This window comes from Gambusia affinis, linkage group LG16 (genome assembly GCF_019740435.1).
Source record: "Gambusia affinis linkage group LG16, SWU_Gaff_1.0, whole genome shotgun sequence".
NCBI lineage: Eukaryota > Metazoa > Chordata > Actinopteri > Cyprinodontiformes > Poeciliidae > Gambusia > Gambusia affinis.
In genome coordinates this window covers 12,195,373-12,218,730 of record NC_057883.1, presented here as the reverse complement: position 1 = coordinate 12,218,730, position 23,358 = coordinate 12,195,373, and the positions used below count along the sequence as shown (strand labels likewise).

Sequence of the window (23,358 nt, the reverse complement as noted above, 5' to 3'; positions counted from 1 at the left end):
AGGAATTCTGTTTGTCATGACCCGCTAATAATTAGCAGTGCTTATCAAGCGCTTTAGGAGGCAATCAAGGATAACTTTTGGCAGATGCAGCCAATGGGGAAAATGTGCTTTGCATTTATGGTAAACACAATTTCCTTAAATAACTACTCTACTCATAATGATTGCACTGGTATATTAAACTTGTAAATGAAGCAAAGTCAAAGAAGGATGTGGTCCTAGTAAATTCAGGGGAATAAAAGTCACAGATGTCACAAAGAATGAATAAACCATTAAAAGCCGTGTCTTTGGTCATTTGGCAATTCATCAGTTCTGAGTCGCTATGCAGCAGCAGAAGGTGGGTGAAATTGGATGACAGCTCTGGATCACACTCACGACAGTTGAATCATATCTCTCGTCCCCATTTGGCAGTATGCAGCAGCGTTTGGCCTGTCTGCATGCCAAGTCTGTCTGTGCGTACATGAGTAGTGGTCTGATATCCTCTAGTGGAAAACCTGAGGAGACAGCTGTGCAACTTATTTATCTGCATTAGTTTATATGAATGCAGAAAATATGCAAGTGTGCTTGTTTTGTGTCTGGACACACATTCAAATCAAAGTTCATATAAGCAGGCATAGATGTGTGGGCCCTGGATAATTTCAGAATAGAAATGTTCCGACTAACAAAGCACAATTAATCTTGATTTTTCAACATGTGGTAGCTGGTTGTGTTGAAAAGCTGCATGAGTGCAAATAATTTGAGAAATTTTGGGTGTATGATTACACAGTTCCCACAGTGTGGGTTTTGAGTGCCCTTCGACAATTCATATCTAAATAATGGCTGGCAAAATAGGCAATAGCTACTGTTAGAAAATGCTTATTTAACTGTTAATGGAAAACAGAAAAAATGTGAAGTTATTTAGTATAGTAAAAATGTCTATGTTACAAAAACTCATTTAAAAAGATTCTTGGTCTTTACAAAGATAAAGATTAGAATAAAAGTAAAAAAAAAAAAAAAAGATTTATCCGAGTTACAGGAGTTATGAGTTAAAAGCAAAGAGTTATGAAAAGAAGAATAAAGTTACTAAAATGCTTATAATGCTTATAGGCATATTCATAATGTGGCATGCAGGTAAAAAAGTGAGACAAAGGACGAAACAAAATATCTACTTGTAAAGTGCGTTCACGCATCACTTTGATCATTTGGTTAAAAACAAGCTCACTACGTACCAATCCAGAGAGCTGTTAGTGTTTTAAAACATATGTATTTCTTTCACATTGAGTTACTGGACTTATTTTCAAGCAGTTACAAGAGGGGTCTCTAACACTACTCGCAGCAAGTTATTATCCTACAGATTTTAGATGCATCCCTGCTCCAACACCCTCGATTCAAACAATTGAATTCCCTCTTCAGCATGTCACCAAGCTTGGCAAAGCCCTGGTAACGGGCTAGTCATTTTATTCAGGTGTGTAGAAGCACGACTGCATCTTAAAGCTACAGAATAGTAGATCTCAAGGATTAGGGCTGGAGACCCTTGAGTTATATTGTGCATAAAATGTGAACTCAGCTTAGACACAAGCAAAATAAATTATTGATCTATAGTAGTTTTGTATAGTAGCTCCACCAGAGTAACTATGAAAATGTTATTTTCTACGTTGCCATTCAACACTTACCTCTGAATAACTTGGATGGATCAAATGCAATAATGCATAGTTGGTTGGAAAGAAAATTGCCATTAGAGCTATATAATGTATATAGATACTATTTGTGTTTGTTGCATCGTTGCTGAAGCGTCGCAGCAGACGAGTTCATGAGGTAGAAAGAATAATACAGGGATGTTTAAGCCACCAAAAAGCACACATTGTTAACTGTAACTGTGGAGTTGGCAGCTGCACAAGGAAGGCTTTTTGAACATGCTTAGTCCTCACTTGCAGAGGGAAACTCTAGGAACAGCCCTCTGCTCAATCTTCTAGCTATAGGCTAATGGTGAGTTACTAAACATTTGTTTGATAATCTGGTTTGTCTAACTGGTTAAGTTTTTTCACTGTATTGTAAATGAGGGTTGATTACAGTTAGTAGAACACCCAACGCAATACCAGGAAGGTGTATGCATGGATTTTATAGCAAACTGTCACCATGAAAACGGCCCATATAAAGCACTTCAATCATCTGCATTGGACAAACTGTGTGAATACAGCAAAGTTTGTATTTGTTGGTGTTTACTTTGAAACCAGATTTATATTGTTTCATATTTGTTGAGCAAAAAGGGTTTCCTATAAAGAGACGGTGAAGAAATCTCTCCAAAGTAAAAGTTTTCACTTTCAGATCAAGTTTTCTGTCATAAAATTTGATATTTGGTCTTCATAGTGGAAAAAAGACAGAATATGTGTAGAAGCATTTGGTTTTCTTGTTTTTATTTAATTTATCATTTTGGTTTATTTCAGATCTTCCCCTATATGCTTAAATTCTAACTGGACCACTTTTAGTTTTAATGAATATTTTTTCCGGCTTGTTATTGATTCTCCTACTGTAGGCTTTATAAGAATCCTTTTGTTTGGTGTTCTCATGCAGACTGCATTTTACCACAACATATTTACAACTGTTTTCTGGACTGACAAAGTATTGATTTAAATCCTATTTGTGTTTATTTATTTTCTTATACTTCTGTGCTGATTCACTTATTCACCAAATGGGTTTCCTTTTCTCTATATTTATGTGACAATAGCAATTTTTCAGTTGTAATTTACATGATAATGGGACATGATCTTCTAAATAGTTGCCTGTAGCTGTTTATTGTTGAAATAATTGTTCATAATTTTAGAACTTGAATTGTCTTGCTGTTACGGGTGTAACTAGTATTACATTTGCTGCAGCACAGGATTCTTCTAGACGGAAAAGAGATGCTCTCCCATAGAAGGTTTTATGTTTATCATGGCGAGATTTTTATCACTGCTATTAGAGAATTATTCTTTTCCAGCATTTTATGTTGTTTGTTGGTGCAAAGTGAAATTGTCCTGGCCCTATTCAGGCCATTATTCTGAGTGATCTGGAAAAACGGACATGGAGAGATAATACAACACTCAGTCCATCTCTTGTGGAGCATTACTGTGGAAAGCGATTCAAAAGTGACCAAGCTGCCTCAGAAGTGATTTAACAAGCCACAGGGATGGAGATTTATGAGGTTATCTGCAGAAATGAAGGCCAGATAAAAGTGGGGGAGCCTTATTTCTGTCCATAAACACCATATTTTTGTGCTACAACAACAGTATTTAATTTAGATGGACAAACTGTTCATTGGCTTTTTCACCAACATTATAATTAAGTAGTTATCACTCTGAAGGCCTTATTTAGAGTGCTTAAAACAAAGCTTCATCTCATAACCAAGCGTGGATAGGTAAGGCTTATTCGGTAGGAGATCACCTAAAAAGTATCATTTGACTTGATTCGGACCAAAGTCGATATTTTTATTCAAATTAAAGCACATCATTTCAGCACATCACAAACTGTACAGCACAGAGCTGGTGGGTTGATGATTAGAGGTTGTTTTCCAGCCATACACAGCTGTGTTCACGGAAAAATTATGATGAGGATGGTTATATCAGTGTCTGAACCAGTCATAGTCTGCTGTCTGCTGCAGCATAAAAGATACGAAACGAAAACGCTACAAGAATCACAGTACATATGTGCAGGAAATGTATCCATTGACTGAGCCGATTCCATTCTTCACAGATGTTTGTGTGGCACTGGGAACCAGACAAGCTCTCTTCAGTGTAACCATAGCCTCACAGTTTTTTTGTGCTTATAAAAACACTTCTGCACCTCTCCCATATGATAAAGTGTGCCAGTTGGGCTGCAGCAGATGCGACCATGCGCCTGTTTGAACGAGAAGCCCTGTTAAGCCCAGGGCTAAACTGTGCAGGAGTTTCTCTTTCCAAGCGACAAAAATGCCAGTCTTTCTGTTTTGGATGTTTATTTTACCACCTCCTCAAGTCTGGCAACACAGATGTTGCATTGTTTGCCATATTTGAGAAATACTTAATGCAGACCATTTTGGATTAGTGTTTGTGGCTTAGTATGCATACCCACGCTGCAGAGGTACGCGATTTGGAAGCTGGTGATTAGTATCACTTTGTACTTGCTGTTGTATTTTTATTGCTGTTAGAAGATGTGCGTACTTTGAATTTGAAAAGACAGTCTTTCACCAAAAAATGTCTAAAAATAAAGTTCTATAGCATCAAAGAAAAATCAATATGTTATTCTGGGGATCGGTTTTATTGTTATATTTTGTTTTTGTATTTGTTCTTTTACCGTTGTTGATATGCTTTTCCAATTTGTGCATTACTGTCCTTGCACTGACTTGACGTAATCTCTTCAAGGAGGGTTATTTCTCTTTGCAAGATAATTAATTGTAGGAGTCAATTGTCAGAGGCAGGGTGCTATCTTTGTCATAAGATAGTTTGTTTTTCGAAACCGTCTGCTTGGAGGTGTATTAGCTGTGAGTGCATCATTTTAAAGTTTATCTCTGTGCTTCTCTAGATCGGCGATGTCTTGGCAGGACATGCGGCCTCCAGTATGAGGATGTTCCCGAATTGACATGGAGCATCGTGGCAGCAGGAGACCAGAGGGATGAACGGAACGGAAAAAGTGAAAAGAAGACGGAAAGTCCTCATGGTTGGGAGGAAGGTAAGAATGAAGGTATCATGTTTCCCCCGTTGCAGGGGAACTTTGTTTTTCAATAACTTCAAGAAGGTTTTCTGATTATGTGTTGAGTTTGGACCAAAGTGTCCATTAATCATAGCTATGTTGAAATACCATAACTAGTTCAAAATGGCCTCTATTGTCATAAAACATCACTTGTTACTCGGCCTATCACAATGACAAATTTGCTGAGCGATTAATTGTCTCAAAAAGTATTACAATAAACGATAATATTGTTTGAAGAGCTTTGTACACTGATTTAATGGAAATGACATAATAATGCATGCGATTTCCTGCCAAAGATGGATACATTTATTTTCAAAAGAACATTAAACACCGGAACTGATAAAATAAACAAAACTACCAAGAACAAAAATAAAATGGATTCTCAGTGTCCATTAACAAAAATGTACTTGTATAAAAACACCAAAGTGGAAATAAATACTGCATTCAACCTAAAGAGTGCAGATTATGATGTCTGTACACTATATTGCCCTTCAGTAATCATTAGATTTAAATAGAGAAGATGGGCACATCGACTACCTGATGCAATAGTTCACACTACACGTTAGTTCACATCTACATTTTCCCCTTATGACAATCTTAGAACGTTGGTCGTTCTAAGATTGTCGCTTGTGATTTCGTAACCGATCATCCTGTAGTGTGTGGTGTGTTACAGTAGATAGTTGTGGCCACTCCGATCTAAATCAGAGGTTTTCCCCAACTGGGAGTGTTAATGCAGCCTGTTGAATGTGACAGGTAGCCAATCAGAAAGTGTGGATTCCTTTCGTGCTTACAGAGGGGAAATTACAGAGAGGAATACCAAACAGATGACACGGAGCAACCCAAAGTCCAGCAGACATTGGAGATGATATGTGGAAACAACATTAATGTTTATAAAACATTTGGTGCAAAGAATATAGAAATGACGAGAGGAGGAGTTGGAGCGAAATTGCTACGCAGTTGATTAACCCAGTAACTTTTCAGCTGTTCTTCGTTAACGTGACACAAATAGGTTCTAATGTTTTTCATTCAGTCAGGACGTTACGCTGACACTAGAGCCACATGCGTTGCAGGTAGATTGTAGTAAAGCATTGATTAATGCCTGGTTTTAGAATTAGTTAACTGGAGTTGTAGCCATTATTTTGTGCCCATTGTTGGACACCACACGGCACGATCGAACCGTTATACCTAGGATTTCTGTCGGCTAATGTGTCAGATTTTGAAAATGGGCCGACAATGGGCTGACAGCTCTAAGATTGTTTAGTGTGCGGTGGGCATTACACTAAAGAAATGAGGTGTAATGCACCGGAGTTGAGCCTTTTTTCGTTCAGTGTCATCAACAGAAAGAGAAAAAGGCCGGAAGAGACGATATAGCTGATAATTAAAATGACGTCAATAGTTTTAATTTATTGTACGATTGATTGATTTATCGTTTACAGGCCTACTTGTTACATTGCAACATGGCTTCCCACATCCTGCAACAACTGTCAATTCAGACTATAATTGGGAACATCTCGTCTCCTGAAGTGATAGTAAAATAGGAGATATGAGTCTGTTTACTTCCCTTAAATGTTTTTCTGTCCCTCTTTAATGATTCCTGGGAGCAGGGAGATCGCACATTGGATGAAATTGAAAAATGTCAAATGCACTCAGTGGTAAGGGTAAGGAAAGGGAGATGGACTGTGGATTTGACCCACAGCCGTCCTGCAAGTGTAGTTTTGGTTGTAAATTAAGTGTTGACTCAGGATACCCCCAGTTGTCAACTATTGAGGTAAAAATAAGGAAACAAGGAAGCAATATCTGCACAGACTGATGAAGCAAGAACTACATATTCTGACCTTTTTTTGTCAAGTTGGCCATAAGTGTTCTTCTTACAGATCAACACATTCCACTACATATTAATGTGTAATGACAAGAGTTGTCAATTTAAATTTAAATTTAATTAATATTCAGTTGGTTAATGAATGTTTCTAACTGCTTGGAAACTTGTTGCTGTTATTCCATTTGCTAAAAGGGGACATACTTTGTTAACCTGAATCTCCAGTCCAATTTGCTTTTATGTAATTTGTCAAAAGACATTCAGAACCTAGTAGCTGAACAGTTTATATAATTGCAATAATTGTAACAGTCAAAGATATGCAGATATTTTCCATCTAAATATGGAAATGTATATGTATTTTATATTTACATGACAACAGTAGGAGAGGTTATAAAGTAATGTGCTCCAAGCTGTATTTCTTAGCAGGGGCATTCAAATGTAATTCTTAAAGGGATACTAATACATTTTTGAAAGAGTCCAAGGTCCATTAATTATAGTCAACTCAAGCCACACGGGATAACAGTTTTATTCAAAATAAATAAAGGATCTGAGTAATTAAAAATACCCCAAATCATACATGCTAAAATAAAATAAAAAGTCCCTTTAAGTTTAGCATAAAGAATCAATGACTTCACAGAAATGTTTGGTTAAAAAAAAGATATCAAAATCTAAGCTGTGGAAAAACCTTTTTACCTTCCATGCTATTCCAACTGGGCATATTCTTGTTTTTTGTTGTCATAAATGTAACAAGAATCCTTCTCACGTCTTGACTGGATGATCTTAGTGCATTTACTTTTACTGTTCCTAACTGAAATTTCTTGACATTTCTGCAAAATGCTCATGTTTGCTTTAATAACACCGTTTCAAAACTGAAATCTCTCTCATACCTTATTATGTGGTTTTCTGGCAAATTAAGTACATCGTTTTTGTGCTGGTTGAAGGAAGAATGAATCAAATAATTCTGTCCATACCTGTTTGAACCGTCAATATTCACTGTCCAATTTTCCTTTTAGCGGTGCATTTGGAACATGTTTCTATTTCAACAAGCTCCTGCTTCTCAGGAAGTATTAATTTGGAAACGGCTCCTAAAGTGACAGTAACAATGTGCCACTTACACTACAGCAGTGATTTTTGAGTGACACTGTCACAGGTGGTCAATGTGCCATTGGCATGGAGATGACACTCCACATTGCTCTGTTACATAACTGGTATAATGGCATCTGGTAGACTTCCTGTGAAAACAAGGCATATACTAACCTGCCACCTAAATATGGAAATGTTGATATAGTGAAAGAATCACAGCTCTGGAGTCAAAAACAGGCAGGCTGCGGCCAGCAATCAAATCACAGGCCACTGTTTTACAGCTTTGTTGTAATTCGAAAAAAGATTTCACCCCATGCCACTTATATAGACTGCAGAGACTGAGGTTTTGCACAGAAGTGAAGCAACAAATCTTTTTAAAAAGTATAAAGGAGTTATAATTGATTCAAAACTTAGATTTTAGGTTAAGACATATAAAATCTTTGCCGTTTTTATTTTTTATCTTTTGTTAAATTGCCTCTTTGTTCAAATAACCTATCTGTAAAAGGGAAAAAAGTCATTCAAGAATAATTGTACCAAATATTTTAACATGTTTTTCTTTAGGAACAATGGAATTACAGGTAGACATTACTGAAATGCAAAATAAATAGCTGTGCATTTTCATGTTACAATCCTCTGCTAGCCACAATTCAGTTGGTATGTTTTAAAAACATTGAGATGGGCGAGGAGGTTCTCTACACATTTAAATGTTTCTCTTTAGAAAGGATGGGTTAAAAAAGATGGAGACTTGAAGGCTTTGATGTAAAGGAATATCTGAAGCTGTTTTCTATAGTAATGAAATAATGTGTTGTAAAATGTGAAACATTAAAGCCTATAAAAAGGCTATGTTACTTTCATACAAAAAGTTGGTCGTTGGGCGGAAGATGTGCAGATGCAAGCTGGAAAATCACTAAGGTGAGCAGGATCAAGCACGAGTCCTGCATCCATAAATAGAAGCTTACCTCGACTCGATGCAGACTCCCAGAAAATGAATAATTAAAGCTGTTTACAACAAGATATGACGAGACCGCTGCTGAAACTTGATTTTTATCATATTTTGAACTTGCTTGCATTGTCTCTGGCCATTGCTGGACGCTGCAGCACATGGTACACTCTTCTCCTTCCTAAGGGCAGTAATCTGAGTAAATAAAATATGTCTGAGGATATGCAAAACATTTAAAAAAATATAACTGCACTCATAATAGTTTTGTCACCAAGTTGTTTTCTAAACTGGATCCTTAACAACTAAATACAGCAGCAAATGCAGAGGGAGGTACAGCTCAAGAAATTTCCATTTGTTGTAAACTGCTCGAATCTCTGTGGCAACCAAATCTCCTGTGACACTAATTGATTGAAAATGAGCCAACGCTGACGACTCCTGAACAGATTGTGAATAAGACTCTCTGGTGAGTAAAAACAAAGACCAAAAATTATCTGAATGTCTGTTGCCAAAGACAGTGTGAAAATGATTGAGCATTGATTTCTAGCTGTTTTGCACATAATGGAGAAGCTGGAGCTGACTGGCAGCAAATTCAAGTAAGATGCTGTTTGCAGGAGCTGTTTGTTTGTAATGAAGAGTGGGCCCAAGGAGGTCTGTCATCTGGCAACCAGAGGTGTCATCTGGATTTTTAACAGGCCAGAGGAAGATTGGCTCTGCCTTGCAGTCTTGTATTGCCTGGTTTTGATGTTTAAGTATGTAGTATGATGAAGCACCTACTGTTTGTGCTGTAAGTAATCTTGAGCATTGTAAACAAAGGCAACTGGACTTCTCTTATCTTGAAGGCTTTTTGACTCTTATCAAAGAGGCTTCTTCGGTGCTAAAACCTGGGCTGGAACTAGAAGGCTTATAAGTTGTATTCAGAAACAATCGGACTGACAAGGCAAAAGAGGTCACTAACGAGGTCATTGTAATCGCTAATGACGTTATCAAGGTCACATGAGTCTCTGGCCCTACCCTCTGTTCGATTCTCTGTTATGGTTGTTAACACTGATGATCCTAACATGTCCCCAACAATAATAACCTGTTATCAGTCATCAGATGGATACAGCATCGAACTGAACTTGTCCTCATGAAGAGGGGCAAGAGGAGGCAGAAGAACATAGCCATCCCAGATCTGATGAATTAAGAATATTTTCTAAACACAATGTTTGAATGCATTTTAAATCTGGTAATGCTCTCATACAGAAATTGATTCAACCCAGGAACAAATAACCCAAATCACAAGCTCATTGTTGTGGTATTTGCAGCCGAATGCAGTGGGGAATGTTTGGATCTTTGTATTGGAGAAGCAAAACAGCAGCAGCAACAAAACGATGGCACAACACAAAAGAGCCAACTCATCAGGTCAAGACTCAGCACTTTATTCCAACTCTCAAGGATGAACCTAACTGATGAACCTAACATGTTAGGTTCATCAGTGCCAAACACACATACAGGTAATTGAGATTAGGTTTAGGATCGTAAAACCAGGTTGGTACTGAGAACATGAAAGCCATTTATGTAACTTATTGGGTTAAGCTAAGTGTGCCTTAAGAGAAGACATGAAGACCTTTAACAATTTCATAGATAATTTACAAAGTATGAAACATTTGACAAAGTGAAATTTGGGGTATGAGCAATTTACTTCCATTACTTTTTGACCTTCAACATTTTGTGTTCAGAACCCTGGGACTCTGTCCAACTGGATAAATAATACAATAACATGTAAAATGCAAGTGCAAAACAGCTGGAGTGTTTTAGGAAACAATTATTAGACTTTTTCAGCCCTGTTTGATATGAATATTGCAGACTGAAATTGCAATGATGATATATGTTGAAATTGTTCTGCTTTTAAAACAATCAGCATCAGGACAGGTAGTAGGAAAAACTGCAGCTGACATCAAATTAGCTAAAAAGTCCTTATTGAGTATTTTCCACTTACCTTCTTGGTAAGGATAGTATAATCTTTGCTTCTATAGTCTTTTGGGTCAAAACAGTTAAAATATCCTGCTGGTGATCCTTGCTGATTATAAGTTTCATATAAAGTTTCTCAAAGTTTGATTTAAAAATGAACCTGCAGAAAACTATTACCTGTTCATTTCTTGGTCACAGGATTGCATCTAGATAGATCAATGGTCCACTTGCCATGCAGGCTGGAAAGCTACTTAGTTGCTTTTTTCTGCACCCAGCAATCCTATCTGAGCAAATAATTATGTAACCATTACTTTGGATGAGAGGCAATTTGTTGTACTTATGTATTTTGTATCAGACATATAATAACCCTGGCATTTGAAGCAAGCCTTTACTTTGGAGTTGGTCTGTCCATGTCCAGCCTGAGCCTAAAACACAGTGTAATCAGGACACAGAGCAAAAATATTACCTCTTTGGTAACAGACCTGGAACATTAGTTGATTATGTGGATGTAAAAAAAACAGTTGAGCAAAAATAAGCGACAACAGATTACTTTCTTTCAGACATGTACTATACCTCTCTTTACCTGCTTTATATACTCAAGTAAAGGCACACAGTGTCTTGCAATATTATTCCTGTGATATGACAACTGTTTTTAAAAATTTGATTCACAAACCCAAAACAGATCAAAGTTGGCTTAGAGCGACTGAATACAAATGACAGTTGCTTTTCCCAGAATTTTGTTCAAATCCATTTGAAAAAATGTAACCTCCACTGCATTATTTTTGCAAAATACTATTTAAATACCCAAAGGTTTAAAAGATGTAAAATGAAAAACTGTCACTGAGTTCAAGAAATGCTAATGAAAGAAACGCAAGACACTTTATGTGTAATATTTGACAGTAAGATTTAGATGTTATCCTCTTATATATAACCTTTTGCCATAGATTCACATTAGGCATACGAGCAGTGTATGGGATGATTGCTTTGCTACATGTTTGAGATTATGCATCAAGTAATTTTCTTGCTTCAAACATAGTTTTTATTCCCTCTGCACTAATATACATTGTTGTTGTCGACTTGGATCTCATTTTACCTTTCATTGTATGCGTTTCAGAGAGAAGCTGCAGTGCGCCCACAATTAGGAGAAAAAATTATTTGCAGAAGATTTGAGTCTTTTTGCTCTTCTTTTGTTTTGTGGAAAAATGGCTCTAGTTCTGCATAAAAAGTAAGGACTACCATTTTGGAAAGATTGAACTGTTTCTTTTTGGCTTTGTAATGAAGACTTTTCTTCACGAGATGGCACAATTTAAAGTACACATATAAATCAATATACTTTGATCACAATACAACAGAAATATGGCAATATGTTTAGGTCTTTACCTTTTGTAAAATACACTATGTCTTTCATGCTAGCCCACACACCAAATTAAGCTCAAGCTAGCACTAGGAGCACTGATTCCAGAACACATGTATTTAATGCCCTATCCTTGGATTTCTCTCGTCTTGTGCTTGGCCATTCATGATTAACAATTCTTCTTTTAGCTGAAAATCTTGTAAGTCATGCATTAAATTGACCAAAGTTGTTGAACTGCCATGCATTTAAACTCTTGGCCACTGATGAAAAGGGCATGGAGACTCCATTAAAAATGTATCTCCCCTGGTAGATCTAAGAGGTAGCTAAGATAAATGTATAATTAGACCACTTACTCGGTTTCAATATAGGTATTTGTGACAATAAAATAGCTTGATTCCCTCCAGAGCCATCTCTGCTAAAATGCTTAAGAGGTGGATAATGGACCTAAACTGCACAACATTTCAAACCATTTTTGTGGATGAGGAGTGAACATGCGCAGAGGGAAATGTTTCTGGAGAATCCCTGAGAGAAATTAGCTTTCTACAGAAGTAATTTTTCTAAGAGAGGTGCTAATCCAATTAGTGAAGTGACAGGAGATTTTCTCTGTTTGGTGCTTCTGTTTTGCTGCGATCTCTGCAGAGGCTTCAGAGGAAAATACCATTATGTGCAAAGTTGAAAAGAAAGCAGGACCATGTAGTAGTTATCTCTCATATGCTTATGTATTAGTTCATGCAATTGTTTTGCTGCAACTTGTTCGGCTGATATAAAACATTTTGAAGCATTACATATATGAAAAATTTACTTTGTGCAAATAGTCTGGTGACATAAGAGAAATGACTGTTGCTATGTTTAAATAAAGACTACAGGACTCCATCTACTCATATTCCTTTCATATGGCTTTTCTCAGAATCTGCAGCCAACTTGATAACATGGTGCTAATGAGCTGCCAAACATCTGTCAAGACTTTTTTTCCCTTTTCCTTTTTCATCAGCAAATAAACCTTGAGAGCTTTGTCTGAGCCCAATACTTATTAAGTCCTTTAGAAACCAAAAGGAGTTTAAAGACCACGTTTTAACTAGAACTTCTAACCTTGAAGTCTTCGCTCTGTTCTTTCGCCTTTTGTCATGAATGTCGTCAGAAAACCACACAATTGGTGTATTTGTCAATAATCCTGCAAATAGCCCAACTCCGACCTTACTGCTTTGATTAACTGCCCTGTTCAGTGAAAGCAAGGTCAGCGAAGTGCATCGGCTTGAGGTGGAGCTCATTGCTTTTTACCTGCAGCACTGTTTCAGTAATGTATTTACAGCCCAACCTAATTACCTGCAGCCTCCAAGAATCCTAATTATAACCTCATTAAAGCTTTGACATCGTCTGGACTGCGGGAAGTTGTTGGTGGGGTTGAGGGGAGTGCAAAATTTTAATGTTTTGTTGCTAAGTTACAACAAATAAGGAATACATTTTAAAACCATCCTGTGTCTTAGTGTTCGTATATCAACAAGAAAATACAGTGTCATTGAATGTGTTACTTAGGGTCTTGTAAAGACACGGAAGGTTGATAACGCATCTTTAGGAATATCTGGATATGGCAATTTACTCACAAGTCTAAAAACGATCAATTGAAGCAATAAGCCGATTTTTACTGACAGTAAACTAGAAACTGTTTGCAAAACTGGCTTAAAAACTCTGCTAAATAGGCATCACTTGTTTTTTTATAAACATATAAGTGAATTTTACTTGTTTAATGTAAAGTAACAGAAGGAAAAGGACTGACATTGTTTGACATAAAATTGTGTAGTGTGGGGGTGTTTATGCATGATCCAGTGTGGCAGAGCTGCTCTGATTATAGTCTGACAGGGCTGCATTGTCACACCCTCATTCTGAAGTGGATTCACCAAAAGAATGCGAAAGTTGAAGGTGAAGCCCAATTACTGGATACATATTTGGTGGAGTCCTCTTCAGTTTCTGATTTCATTTGCAGTCAAGCTTTTGTGAATCTTCCCCAATCTCTTAATTCGGAATCCTCTTAAGGCTGCGGTTGACTCTGCTGAATTTGCATATTTTTCTGCAACATTTTTTTGCAGAAAACTATGCATACTGAGACCCTCAATGCTGAGGGAATCTGTATTGCCGTAAGTGATTATCATCACAAATACCAGAAATAAACATTTGAATTATATTACTCCATGAAATTATCCATTTAATGGGTTTCACTTTTTTAATTGTACAACCTTTCCATAATATTGTAATTAGAGATTCACCTGTATATATGCAATGAAGGTGTTCTGTAAGTGGAGGGATGAAGACCTATATTTTCCCCCCTGTAATTACAAAAAACAGTCTGTCACCTCAACATCTCTGACAACCACCTAACTGCTGTTTGCATCTATTGACTTTTATTCTATAAACTGAGTTTTTGCACACCATTTAGACAAGACTTTGTAATGCAGTGGATGACTGCAAGTCTGGGCCAGCTCACTTGAGCATTAATGCCCTCATGTTCGGGTCAGGATCAATAAGCTGATTGATTAAAGGACAGATATCTGGCCAGCTGGCAGGGTATGGGTAGGGGATTGAGTATAGCAGACACTGGCCCTCAAGAAACCAATCGATCTGACCTTTAGGGATTGAGGATCCACTCAGAAGTTAGTGAGGAGCATCTGGCAGTTAAAATGGACCCTCTTAATATCGGACAGAAAAATCTACTTCTGTGGCCTTGTGGTGAGTGAACGCAGGGTTAATGGACCAAAAATGAGGAGTTCCACTTTTCTCGCTCATTTACCATCAGTTCATGTGTTCCTTTATGTTCAGGAATGAAAAAAGGCCAACCTGCTGAGACTTTTCAATCTGAAATGATTGTGTGGCAGAAAAAAAAGGCATTCTTGATTATTCCCGGCTCCTCCTCCCTGAAGACATTTTTGAATATAGCAACTGCAGGTGATGTATCAGCAACAAGACAATACACCTCTGAATACATACACAACACAACAGATGTCAATATGTCAGCAGCGCAGAACAGAAAGACTAATTGGATAGCTTGCAGACTGTATGCTAATTACATAAGAAGGAACGTCGACATAATTAGCTTTTTTTTATTACTGAAAGGTATGGTGTGTTTGTAATTGCTTGCCTCTCTTTTGTCTTTAGCTATACTTCGTTAAATGTTGAAGAGTGGGGGGATGGACAGTAATGGCCTCTTTGTCGCTTCCTCTGGCGTTTATTTGACAGGAATCTAGATTTCAAAGAATCTTGCCAGCCTGTGATTACATGGACAACTAAGAGCTCAAACACAGAGTTAAAGTAATTCTTCCATTTTAAATTGCCCAGGTTATTTTATTTTTTTACATTTCTAAAAGCCATGCATTGTAGATTTCTGAGTAACCCATTTGAATCTACCCAGAAGTATATAAAAAAATTACTCATGTTCTATATTAAGATTATTGACTTGAATTTGGAGTTTATGTCCTAGGTAATGCATACTAAAATCAAACTGCTGCTCTGTAGCTACTTTGTTTTAAGAATCCATTTAAAGCTGTGGTTTCAAAGGTCTTAAGATTTCAATCAACACAAAAATAGCACTGGAGATTTCTGAGCCCAACCCTTTCTGCTTGTAATATTAAACCACTGAAAAGAAAGCCAGTTTTGAAAGGGAAAAATAACATCTAAACACTCCCTATTCTGTTTCACAAAATAACATAAGCCCAGTGAAACTAGAGTATTCTGAACCCCAATTTGCAAGTCCTTTTAAAAATAAATTTTAACTGAATTTATTTCTGGGCTTGGAATAGGCCATTCTAAGTAATGAATGTGCCTGGTCTGAAGGCACTGGTAGCTCTGATTTTACCTTTAGGGCTTTTAAAACACAGGAAGACCTGGAGGCTTTTCTACACAGTTTGTGATGTGACGCTGAGCTACAGCTTCAACTCGTGTCCACTTTCAGAATGAACTCCCTTCACGGCTCCTTTACAGTAAAGGATTTCTATTACTTTTGCTCTGCCATGTACTTATAGGATTTATTCAACTAAATAGAAGGCAGTCTTCTTCCAATTCATCCAGCTTCAATCCAGCTAATGCTCACAGAAATTTGCTCTTTCCGGCTTTGTAGTGCAGAATTTAAGCACCCAACTGTCGATGAAGACATTCCTTATGAAGACATTCTTTAAAGCTAAGCATTTGCTATGACTATGAAATATTACATCATTATATCCAGTTTCTGTTTTCCATACCCAGTTATTTCTTTTTGAGTAGAGATGAAGCTCAGATCCATTTATCTTCCTGCTCTGTACTGGAATTTCTCAAAACTAAAACACCAAGATCCTTAAGATGGATTTATAAACATTTGTGGAGTTGAGTCTGGGACAAGGTGGGTTGCTCATACTTGGCAAAGCCTTTCTTCCCATAGCAAAGAGCTATTGGTCGAGAAAGCCACAATTTTCCAAAATGGACAAATAATTAGAGGCAATTGCAGTGGAGAGAGAGATAATTGTGGGATTCTACAACTAGTGGCAGTCCAAAGTTTCCACTTACGGTGACTAAAGTCTGTCTTCCAACATGTCAGTGCTCTCCCCTACAGAGCAGGATTTCTAGAAAACTAGCTCCATGATTTTTGGAGGGAATGAAATGATATGCCTACAGTTTTGACCTCAACATTATTGGACAGTTGTGGAGTCAACCTGGGGTGCCTTTTTTTTAACCAGAGTGACTGGCAAATCACATTAGCTGACTTACAGCAACTGCTTGTTGAAGATTTGCCATCCCACTTCAGTGTGTGAACAAGCTAGTTAACAAGATGAGACAAAGGTGCCAGACTGTTGTGACTTTGTACAGTTCCCCGATACCCCCTGTTTCTAAATGAATAAACAGTTGAAATACCCAAGTTTCTTTTTTGGGGCACATTTCAATCATCCTGTCCAATAAACATCAAACAAAAGTCAGTAGCAGAATAATCTATTGGATATTAAATGAGGATTAGGCAAGTTTTCACGGACACAACCTATACACACCCTGATCTTTTGTCCACGAATGCAGCTTCCTTAAAACTGTAGAAATCATCTGCCAAACTCAAATTTCTTTACTTTGCATGACATGTTCAGTCGAGGTGACTGGTGAACACATGGAAATTAAAGAAAAACTTACAAAAATGAAACAAAGTCCTGCTGCAGTATAAGTTGTGAAGTAGATGACTATCCTGGTGACATTTTGCTCATCAGTTATATATTAAATATAACTAATGATATGTTATATGTATCATCAGTTACATATAACATATCATATGTAATATGTGTTGTAGCTGTCCTTGTAGCTACAACACATCCTCTGTCTGATCTTCATCATCTTCTAACCCATCCAAGTAGTGTTCCTCAGTGAAAAAGTTTTGATCAAAAATCTTCAAACCCCAAATTCAGAAGAATCTTTTTTGAGGCTCTGTTAAAGCTAAACAGTTTTTGTTGTTGATCCCAGTTGTTTGCATCTATTCTCACAGTCTATTTTAGCCTGTATATAGCAAAACTCTCACAAAAGAAGAGCCAGACATTCACGGTGTGTAAAAAATGTCCTTTTTTAGTCCATGTGTTGCATTACATTTTTTCTCTCTCATTGGTTACTTACACTTGTTAGAAGGGAAGCAACACCTCTTCTTGTGTACTTTAGGAAACTGAGAAAAGAAGTTTCATCAGATCTCAGGTTGAACAGCCAATAAAGATGCTTGTCACTACTCAAAGTTTTACCTTCCTCGTGTTTTTTATTTTATGAGTTAATTAACTTCTTGGCAAGTTTGCATTTCGAATTGCTTTTTTTATTAATATATTCAGAGGGGCTTTGTGTAATTGCCGTTTACTTCAGTTTCTCAAACCACATACATTTGTTCTTAACTCAATGTGCTGCAAATGAAACACATCAGTTGAGCTTATGAATTTAGTCATTAGCTAAATAAACAAAATGTGAGAGTGCAACTTACTTTTCAAGACCAACTCTCAGATGCTATCATCGAGACATACTTTTTTTATTAAGCAGATAAAAAATTGCTTCCCATTTTTCAGTTAACATCTGAAATGCAATCTAAATGGGTATTTATTGTATCTTATTAAACATGCAGAGCCAAGCAAGATAAAAGGGGACCTTGCTGATAAAGTAAAATTATCAACGCATCAACAATTCTTAGTCAATGGCTGTGACAAAAAATAATTAACAATTTCAACATTTTGTGAATGCCAAGTATTTACCTAGTTTATTTATTTTTTTTGTTTAGTTTTTCTTTGTACTTCTCACAAAGACAATTCTTAGTAATTTCTCTAAGTAAACAAACTTAACTCAGTAGAAAGGGATATTTATTTTTAAACAAAAGTTTTATTTTCGAATGCTAACTTCAGTGCCTAAAACCTTTACATTAGCAATATGAAGATAATTTACTGTTTTTGTTTGTGGATTTTAGAAAATTCAAAACTCGGATAAAATGTTAAACTGTTCTGTGTTATTGTCAGCCTTCTGTAGCTAAGCTGCTGAAGTTGTATGTGAATCCTCGAGTACAACAGGCTTACTTATCACTCTGTTCAAAATGCTTATGGTCAAAACTTGTGGAACAGCATGTTTCTTTAATTTAATGATAAGATCCCAGAAAGACTTAATAGGGAGAACTCTGAACCACACATTTACACCCTGTCCCCCATATCGTTCGCTGTGTGTGGCAACCCAGCAGTCACTTAGATGAAAGCACTCAGAGTAAGTCAAGGAAATACATATGAGAGGAAAAAGGATAAGACAAATCTATAGACCGAAAGATATCCAGAGATGAAAAGAGCTTCTGAAGGAAGCAGAAATCAAATGAAGGTCCTTGAAAAGACCTCAAGATCAATCTTGGCTGGAGTAAAACTTGAACTCCAAGTTTTGATAGTTGGGTAATTTATTCATAATGAACTCATTAGAAGTTGAACTCTAAATGCTCAGTTGGTGAACATGACATCTGATGTATATTTTTTTTATGTTACTTTAAAGCTAATCAGACACTTTAATGTTGCTTCTAGTGCAAAACTAAAGAAATTTTAAACACGAAAGCCTTATTCTTGCCTTTCATCCTTAAAGTACCAAAACAAACATCTGCTGAATCCGTATTTGTTGTAATTAATGAGGAAACTTTAACTTAAGAATGGAAATTCTGCAACACAGACAATAATACTTCCAGTAATCTCAAAGGAGAGGACTCCTTGGTTTTTATCATTAGACATATATTGCAACTCTTATCTCTTCAGAGCTCGGATAGCAGCAGTGATTGTTCAGTTAGACAGATTTCAGATGTTGCTCACTTATTTAACAAAAAGCATGCCGAGCCATATCAGCAATAGCCCTCAAATTAACAGTGTTACTGTGATGACAACAAATTAGTTTGTGTTGCAATCCATTTTTCACTGACTGGGAGTTGTTCTCCAACTGCAGATTAATCTTCAGCTTTTTATGTACGGTAGTGTTTTCCTGAAGTGTTTTCACGCCTCTCTTCAAGTTGGCTCACATCACAAGCCTAGTCCCATTATTTCTGATACCCATCAATAAAATCACATGCTACCAGTTGCACCTGATAAGTTGCACTTATCAGGTGCAACTTATTAACTGACAGATGAGGTTTAGTCAGTTAAACCTCATCTGTTTAACTGACTAACAGATGAGGTTACCTGTATGTAACCTCATCTGGGTGTCTACTAAATGGTGGGACTCTTTATGAGTTTCAATTCAAAAAGCTAAGTTCAAATCAGTTGCTGGCAAAACATTATTTGATTTATAACACCTCCTTCAACACCACACACACACACACACACACCTTTCTAAATGCAGATTTCTTACTTCTTCATCTGTAACTAAAACTTTCTTTGGCATCTGCCATTTTTTGGTTTACAAATATATATGGTTGTTCAGGTTATAAGTCAACATAACAGATTTTTGAAAGTTTGTTAATCCAGTCAGGATCATTAAAGTCTGCATCTTGATGTATCACTTTTTTCTCCCCACCCCTAATGAAGGCCAACGAACACAGGTCAGTGTTAAAGTTGTGGAAAATCTTTAAGCAGGTGTAGTTTGGAGAAATACATCTCAAGCTTTGAGAGCTTTCAACATCTCAGAGAGCTCAGTTTGATATGTAATTGGAAAATGAAGAGTATTACACAGCTGTTAGCCTAGTAAGGTGTGGGAAACCCCTTGAACAGACAGGCCAGGTAAGGGAAACTTTATCAGAGAAGCAGTGAATAGACCAATGAAATCTACAGCACAGGCGGAAGAATCGGATCTGAGACCAAAATTTAACTCTTTGGCGTCAATGAAGAACTCTGTGTATTTGAAAACTAACACTGCACACCATCCTGACACACCATCCCCAAATAGAAATATGTTGCATCTCCAAGAGCTGTGGGGAGGCTTTTCTTTAGCTGTTAAAAGGTGGTTCTACAATGTGTTGTGCAGATTTTAAACAAATGCCTGCCTTACTTCAATAAATTAATCTAGATTTTAGAAACAGCATATTTATTGTTTTCCTGTGCAATCTGATTTCCTCTTGCAGTTAAAACAAATGCTGCTCTTAGCTGGCTGTGGAGTGCCAGTAATGACAGTTTGTGTTGTTCTGTGAAAGACTGGCCACCTGTCCAGGGTGAACGCTGGAGATGGGCACCAAGCCCCTAAGTACAACTGTGTCCAGTCAGTTGTTACTAAGTGACAGCTCAGAGTGGAGATGAGCTGTTTAACTAACTAACAAGGATTAAATAGAGGATGTTAGTTGGCTCATTTCTTGCCTTTTAAAAGGCACTTTTTCCAGATTTTCTAGATTATCTTTAGCTGAATTTAAACTGTACTGAACGTAGTTGCCTTTGAGGAGAGACTATGATGACAGCAGTGCTGTTATGTGTAGTGCACATCTGAAACAATGCTGTAGATTACAGTGAGGGAGAAGTTTTGATACCCTTGGTTGTTTTGCACAAAGTGCTTACATCAAAGGTTAACAATGCAGCAACAAGATCTTCTTGCGGGTGTTGGATGCAGAATAATCTGGCTTTCATTGTTGGTGTCACACATTCATACATAGCACAAAGTGCCTTTGGCAACATGAGATAGCTCCACAACCATCTACAGCAAGCAACACATGAGGGTTTATTTTTCCTGACATGACAAGTTGGTCTGATAGCATTCTAAAAGCTCCAGAAGCAACTAACAAGCATGATGGAAACTGCAACTTTTTAAAAACACCTTCTGAAAAAGTTTTACAGCGAGAGTATTTTTTGTTTTTGGATTGTTGCTGAAGATTTGGAATCAAAGTGCATCAAAGTTATAGGAAAACATGACTTGGGCTAAAAAGTAAGAAACAAATGAGCTCCCTATGCAGAACGTGGCAACATATTTACATCTACCACAATAAAGCTCAAATTAAACTGAAAATCTTCCATTGATTCATTCATTTATTTTTTATTGCACCAGCTTAATCCCAGCTGGTGCAATGAATAGCAGGTCAGAGGATTGTTTCAAGTTTCGGCTCGAGGTTTTCTGTTTGGAGTTATTTCTCTCCTCCAAAACTGAAAAAAAAAAACACACACAAAAAACACGCAGGCTAGCTTAATTAGTGACAGAATAGATTTTGTGAGTGTGCATGAAATGTAGATGATGCAATGCAAATGCAGAAATACCCTTTAAATCTTTTCACATTTAATCATATTGAAGTTAAAAAAACCCCGTCAATGTATCTTACTAACATTTTCTGAGCTAAGCTAACATAAATAATGCATAATTTTGAAGTAAATTTAAAATTCAAAGTGGGGTTAAAACAGTTTCCCGAGAAGTTGCTTAAATATTAGATAGCTGTCACTTTTATGTGGTTTAATATCTGCAGGAATAGCTGAAGATGTGGAGAAGTTTAAAGCAAGTCTAGGTCATAAATAGGGATGCACCAGTAAATATGCCAGCTGATAAATCTGCCAGGATTTTCTTAATTTTGGGAGATCTGTAATTGGCTGATGCCTAAAAGCGAAACCAATCTTTTCCACCAATTTTACCAACATTTCGGATAAAATCTGCAGTTCATGCTTTTTAAAGATTGGTAATCGATGAGCAACCAAAAACCTGTTATTGGTGCACCCATAATGATAAAACAATTCAACATCCAAAAATAGTATGCTTAAAATAAATCAAGATATGATCATCTGGCAAAGAAAGAAATAACCAGAGAAGCAGACAAGGTGCCCATGATAACTCTAGAGAAGCTGTAAATGTCCACGTCTCACATTGGAGAATCTGTTTGCAAATTTTAATTGTGCTCTCTACAAATCTGTCTTCAATGGGAAAGTGAACTGTTGAAAGTCCTGTTTGCAGTTTGCTCCAAGCCTTACAGGACCAGTCAAATATGTGTAATAATACACGACGTTCAGAGAAGACAAAAATGTAACTTCTGTGCTAAATACAAGATAATCTGCTGGTGTGCTAAATTAAGGAGAATCTAGCTATGGCAAGCCATCGACCTTTGTACATCATTCCCAAAATGAAACGTTGTGTTGGCTGTATTACGCTTTGGCAATCCTTTTCTTTAGAAGGGAGCCTTTATGGAAAAATCCAATCTTGGGGAGAAAAAAATGTTAAAGCTGCAAAAGACTTGAAATTAGGGCTAGTGGTTGTCCTGATAGCATGAAAACAACCCAAAACGCGCAACCATACTTACAGCGGAATCGTCGGTGCATATTAATTTACTAAACTAGACCAATAAAAGTTTAGAACTAAACTGAGTTGACGAGGTGTGGCAAGATTAGAAAGTTGATCTTCAAAAGCACCTTCCCGTCAGACTAAACTTGAGGTATTTTGTAAAGAATGGGCAAATATTTCAGAATTACCCCCACAGGTTGATAACTGTTATTGCTATGAGAGCTTGTACTAAAAAGAACTGACTTAGGTAGCTGGATACACATGGAAAATCCCCTTTTGAAATGTTGTGTTTAAAACCCTTTTTAAAAACCATTTCAAAAATAAATTGTGCGCGGATGTTAATGTCTCTGCTTAAAGTGTATTTTACCTAAAGATCATGTGTATATCTTTTGAATTTAGCGACAAGTAAAACAAAAACACGCAGATCAAAGTCACCTAAGTGGTCTTTGTTAACCTTAAAATCACATGCAATGTTTTCTAAGGTTTTATATTCCTTCACACTGTTTGTGTTGCATTATTTATGAAGACAGTGTCAACTTCAGTCTGAACGACTCTTTGATTTGGTGTTAGAAAAATGTTGGGAGAATGTTTGGAGACCACTGTACAGCACAGATCAGACAGGATCTGTGTTAAGATCTCGACTAATCTGGCCGGATCAGGACAGAAGGCTCACAGCGGTCCACAGTGACAGAGAGAACAGGCAGGAGGCAACCCTAGATGCTTGTTACTGTGCAGAGTCTGACTCCGACTGAAACTTATTCAAAAACAAGACGATGCAAAATTGAATCCATATTTATGATTGGGAATTTAAAACTTTTACTGACTGGTTTCGCTTGTATGAAGTTATTTTGTACTCACCATCTGGTTTTGATGGGA

General features: G+C 37.0%; 1 protein-coding gene across 2 annotated transcripts in view; it reads left to right on the top strand.

The window, feature by feature from the left end:
- Nucleotides 1-23,358, top strand: part of alk (ALK receptor tyrosine kinase) — a 391,179-nt gene that overhangs the window by 177,572 nt on the left and 190,249 nt on the right. The window contains exon 3 of one of the 2 annotated variants that reach the window (XM_044143747.1): nucleotides 4,513-4,659. In XM_044143747.1, coding sequence (XP_043999682.1) covers nucleotides 4,513-4,659 — 147 coding nt within the window. Of the gene's footprint in view, nucleotides 1-4,512; nucleotides 4,672-23,358 lie in introns of both variants that reach the window. The other variant, XM_044143746.1, reaches the window with a different exon arrangement.